The sequence below is a fragment of the Cibotium barometz genome, chromosome 2 (genome assembly GCF_041138505.1).
Source record: "Cibotium barometz isolate CiBa-2024 chromosome 2, ASM4113850v1, whole genome shotgun sequence".
NCBI lineage: Eukaryota > Viridiplantae > Streptophyta > Polypodiopsida > Cyatheales > Cibotiaceae > Cibotium > Cibotium barometz.
Genome location: NC_141047.1, coordinates 15,824,296 through 15,829,729, shown reverse-complemented (window position 1 = coordinate 15,829,729; position 5,434 = coordinate 15,824,296). Strand labels below are relative to the sequence as shown.

Here is a 5,434-nt window from a genome sequence, read left to right as displayed (position 1 = left end):
TAAGTATGTGTGTATATTTCTGTATGTATAGTTTTTGTGTGTGTGTGTGTGTGTGTGTGTGTGTGTTTTTGTAATTTTCTAAGCTTAACAATAATCATGTTTGCTATGATGATGTTACCCAATGGATAAACCTTCGGATCAAAAATCAGTACCATAATTTTGTGCGTCATTGTGTGCATGAATTAATGATGGTGTATAGCTTGGATGTATTGCAGGTAATGGTGAGATGAAAATGCAGTAGTATTGCTGGAGAGATGAAGCAGACAACTTTGGAGATACATATGCATAAAAACTTGGGACTAGTCAGCGAAGAAATGGCAGGGAACAGTGGTACAAGCACAGCGCAGGCGTGTGCAGCTTGCAAGTTCCAGAGGAGGAGGTGCATGCCGGAGTGTCCCTTGGCGCCCTACTTCCCTCCGGACCAGCCGAAGCAGTTCTTGAATGTGCACAAACTGTATGGGGTGAGCAACACGCTGAGGATATTGAAGCAGGTGGAGCCATCGAAGAGAAACGATGCAATGAAATCAATAGTGTATGAGGCCGATGCAAGGGACCGGGACCCTGTCCATGGCTGCTTTGGTGTCATCACCCTCCTCCAAAGCCAAGCCGAGATGTTGAGAAGGGAGCTCGAGTATGTGAGGACACAAGTCCACCTCCTTGAACAGCAGCAAACCCTCGCTTATTACAATCAACAGCAACAACAGCAGCTGCAACCCTTCTCTAATCAGCTCACTTCTACTACTCCCACCACTAATCATCATCATCACTATCATCATTACCATAATCACAATCATAATGCAGGCGGTGCCCTTAATCAAAGCTGGCAGCAACAGCTTACAGCTTCTACTGCCTCCGGCTCCACTGCCCCTAGCTGGCTTTACCAGTACATGGCCACATCCCCCCACATGCAAACTGCAGTAGACACTACCGTTGCACCTACTACGTCAGGTGGGCTTTTGTCAAAGCCCTCCATCGAAGTCCGGCCCAGCTTCGACACCCGATCACTTGTAGAGTATGAGCCAGGGCAGCACCCTTATTATGATTCAGCTCCCAAAACCGAGGCCTATGAATCCAGGTAACACTCTTTTCCCTACCCTTTGTTAATAACGACTTTGCTAAGCCGATAGGCTCTAGCACTCTTGGCCTCTGGATGTACAGGCCGTCTTGGGTTCTTACCCCTTCACCTAGTTAGTATAAAATATATATGTAAAATTAAGATTTTGCTGAGGCTCTTAAACTTGCAGTACCATACATGCATGGCATGTAACTAGAAACCACCAAGCAAACTGCATGGAAGTTCTAACCTAGTCTAGCTTGTATCACCAATTTGATAAAAACTAGTCATTAATGATAACTAAGTTGTCTGTGTTAGTATGCTATGTTTAGAGTGTTATTAACCTAAGATAACATGATCGCATGATTTGAAGGTGTACGTGACTACAGTGTGCCCGCAGAAACCCTTAGACTTATGACAATGATTACACTGGATATATCTTATTGTGAAGATAGAGCGAGCTCACATACATACATATATATATATATATATATTTGTGTGTGTGTACATATATATTGCCAATGCCCTTGTGTGTATTTGTATGTGTGTATAAATATACATACGTATATGCCATTGCCTTTATTTCGTATATGTGTGTATAAACATACATGATACATATATATTGCCAATGCCCTTGTGTGTATTTGTATGTGTGTATAAATATACATACGTATATGCCATTGCCTTTATTTCGTATTTTGACACTTGTTACTGTTGTTCATGCATGCGTGGTTGCCAGCAGCATGGAGTCGTCTATCAAAGATCCAGAGTCATTGGAACATGAAGAGTTGGAGAGTGCAGCGGCTTTGTTCACCCTTACTTCAAGTCACAGTAGCTAGGCAAGGCACTGCACCATAACCCTTAAAATTATTACTTGAAAGACATCAATTAGTACATTGTAATTATGTGAGGCATGCACCTGCGCTTCTGTAATTATGCAAAAACACACAGGTTAGTAAATTGGGTTTTTAACCCTCATCCTAGAGTCATGTGCATGTAGTTTATTGTAGATCGATTTTGTTATACTACATTGCAAGTATTATTTAAAATTTTCTTAAAGTATTCTCTCTTTTTTTCTATTAAAAAAAGAAACTGTGTGGAACTTTATTTCCATTGTGCTTGTCCAACAGTCCTTTAGTGTAATTTTCGCAGCTAGAAAGACCAATTGTAATTTTGTCTAGCTTTGAATTTAAAGATTCAAATTGTAGTTATAAAACAGATTAACCTATGCATTTTTTGTCATCCTTTTTTTCACAGTTTCACTGGACTTTTAAAGCATTCTCTAATTACTGCAATATGCTTTTTTGGTCTTTGCATTGAAAGCTTGTAGATGCTCCTTCAAAGCTCATTTGGGTTACTTTGTCTTTTGCATTGCATTTGTGTATATGTCATATGCATAAGTTGCAGTGATTTAGGGTGAATTTGTGCATGCTATTTTTGCTTTTAAAGTGTCTGTGATCAGGTTGCCAAAATCATTTATGAATCATGTGTGAGCTTTTCTGGCTTGTTGGCTTTGGATATAAAGACATCTTAAGGCATATCATCCTCGTCCTAGGCACTTTCTCATGACTGTTGATGTTGAGTAGCTGCTCTCTCTCTTCTGGTTCGTTCACACTTTCTCATGACTCTTGATGTTGAGTAGCTGTGTGATGCCAAACCTAGGCTGTCACCATAGTCTCTCTCTTTCTCTCTCTTCTGGTTCGTTCATATGATCATGTCATGGCCGGTTGCTGGCCTGTTTATATTGTCACCATCGAGATCGAGATCGAGAGACAACGCTTCATATATATGGATCATGTGGGTTTGCTGGTTTGTTAACAGACTATAGCTGTCGCCTCATCTTCTCTCATCCTTGACGTTGTTGCCATTGTATACTCTTGATCTGAAGAAGACTGCGATCTGAAGAAGACTGCCACCAACATCTTCTAGGATCGAACTCACTGAGTTCGACAGCAGTGTAATCATGAGCTTTTCTATGTTTCTGATAGATGGTGCTATTATAATATGGTCGCTTCACGTGCGTTACCGTCTGCTTGATCCTGCAGTGCATCGACCACTGCAGTTTAACCATCTAGGCATGGCTTTTAAAGTTATTTAAGTTAATTCTAGCATTTGTCAATAGCTTATTCACTCTTTTTTGTGCCCGTGCTGCTTTTAAATTTAAGGTGAAACGTTGGAAAAATTAAGGTTAGTAAATTCAACAATAAGGTATAACCTTCTTGTTAAATAAATCTTTGTAAATCAAGTTTTGTTACTTTAAGATTAAGATATAATCTTATCATAATATACGTTTCAAAATAACCCAACTAATAACAATGTGTTAAGTGTTTTGTAAATACCACGCATGGTGATTAAAAAATGTGAAACTTAATAAACAATCAAATTAAATGTTTTTAACAATCCATGCTTGAACAAAGGCACTGTAATTACATTTGGGGAGAAGCAAGGTTGAAGGTTAAACAAAACACGCTTCCTCTTTTGTAAGACCAACAAACTTGTAGATTTTAGGGGCGAGCGGGACAAATTCATCACCATCTACAATGGCTTTTTTGAATTTATATGTTCTCTCCCGTACAGATAAATAAGATGTACTGTAATCATGTGGTGATTGGGGTTTGTTGATCATCGTCAATGACTATTAGATTTGATCAGCTTCCGATGCAGTATTGTGGTTGTCTTGGAGTCCATTGCCATCATCCTCCTCTTCATAATCTCCGCTTCCTCTTGCATTGAAGGGGTCAAAGTACTTAGTAGGAGGAATATCTACAAAGAAAATCTCTTCTATATCTATGCATTGAGTGAGATGCGGGAGCTTCATTACTTTCCACATTGCTACTGATCTTTTATTGCTCATACCAGAGCCAGTTTTTGGAATAATCCATGAGGCTCCCGGGTAGTACTTTCCAATACAAATCATTTTCAAAAGAGAGGTTTGTGGACAGGCGCCAAGTTTATTGGCTATATAATTATCCAAATAGACGTATGCTCTTTCAAAAAGATTGACAGGTGATCAGCACACTTTATTCTTTAAGTCTCCCTGCCCATATAAGGAATATACTTGAGGACCTCTAGTAATCTCATCAGCAGATATGTTGTGCGAGAAAAATTTAAAGTGTGGTTTGTGCAAATCTTTCATGCAATAACCTACCATGCCTTCTAGGGTATGCATCTTAACGTGTCTCAAACATCTACACATAACCAATGCACCCTCTGGTTTAAACAAATCCCATCCTAAATATCTCTATGGTTTTTCCTATGCTTATCAAGGATGGTGCCATTAAACTAGCAACCATTTGAAAGTGCAAGTGATTTAAGGTTCCTCCTTTCTTAAGCGCAAAGAGACCTTTTAACCACTCTCCTCACAAATTCCTCCAAGGGTTCCCAGCATGATAAGTGAATATCTCTATTACCGATTGCAATTGTAACTAATACTTCGAAGAGCTTGGTTTTTTTTTGGTGGAAAAGAAGGGATTTTTTGTACAGAAGGTTCAGAATCTGCATTCTTTTCATTTTGCATCAGTTTTCTACCTTTTGCATCTAGTTTGCTTGAACCTTCAAGAAAATTGTTGGATATGATAATTCAGCTATGAAGATTGATCAAAACATATTCAAGGTGGATCAAAGCTTGTACAAAACATCATGAATATTAGGGACAAAAACTAGTATATGCAGAAAATTGCTTTGAGATTAACACAAAAAGACTCTAATTATGATTAGGCATGAACCAAACTTACATAATCACTTGATCACGACTTGTATCTTATTTAGAGACTCCTCTACCCTATTTTTAGTTGCATGAGTTGCATGAACCATATGCACCAACCATTTGTAGGCTTTACACCAACCACTGACCCCACTAGCCTAACAACCACATATTAAGTTGGACTAAGGAGTTGGGATTACATTTATCCAACAATCCCCCCTTAAGACCAACTTCTTACATGAACCAAGTCTAACATACCTCCTTGACACAATGAGTAAGAGTCCCCCCTTAACAACAACATAGGGTGGTGTACTCTCCTCTACAACTTGTAGTCAAGTTGGAACAACATAAGTCTTGACTCAACCACATACATGACATAATCTAAAAAGCATACTCATCATCTACATCTTTTATACTAAGACTAGAACAAAGATTTGTTTCTTCCTGTTGGTTGACTTCTTCAACCACATGTGCCTTTGCTAGCTTTTGTCTTTTTGGTAGCACTTTGAGGATGGATGATTCGTCTTTCCACAATACTCACAAGGATGTTTGGAGAAACAATCCTTAGTAAGATGATTTGTACAACCACAAATAGTACACTTCTTTTTTGTCGATGTCGTAGTAATAGCATATGCATAAGGATCTATCACATCCTTTGTAATCTTCTTGTCTTCTCT

The 5,434-nt window shown here is 38.8% G+C and overlaps 1 protein-coding gene across 1 annotated transcript; it reads left to right on the top strand.

The window, feature by feature from the left end:
* Positions 1 to 284: 284 nt before the first annotated feature.
* Positions 285 to 1,893, top strand: LOC147640709 (uncharacterized). Its single transcript, XM_086808793.1, has 2 exons — positions 285 to 1,075; positions 1,797 to 1,893. Exons 1-2 carry the CDS (start codon positions 315 to 317, stop codon positions 1,891 to 1,893), a joined length of 858 nt encoding a protein of 285 aa, XP_086664919.1. The 5' UTR covers positions 285 to 314.
* The last annotated feature ends 3,541 nt before the right edge of the window (positions 1,894 to 5,434 follow it).

Excerpts from the sequence above, each read along its gene's own strand:
- LOC147640709 (XM_086808793.1), top strand. The coding sequence starts at position 315 with ATGGCAGGGAACAGTGGTACAAGCACAGCGCAGGCGTGTGCAGCTTGC. Across the intron at positions 1,076-1,796 it reads ACCGAGGCCTATGAATCCAG|CATGGAGTCGTCTATCAAAG; the intron begins GTAACACTCTTT and ends GGTTGCCAGCAG.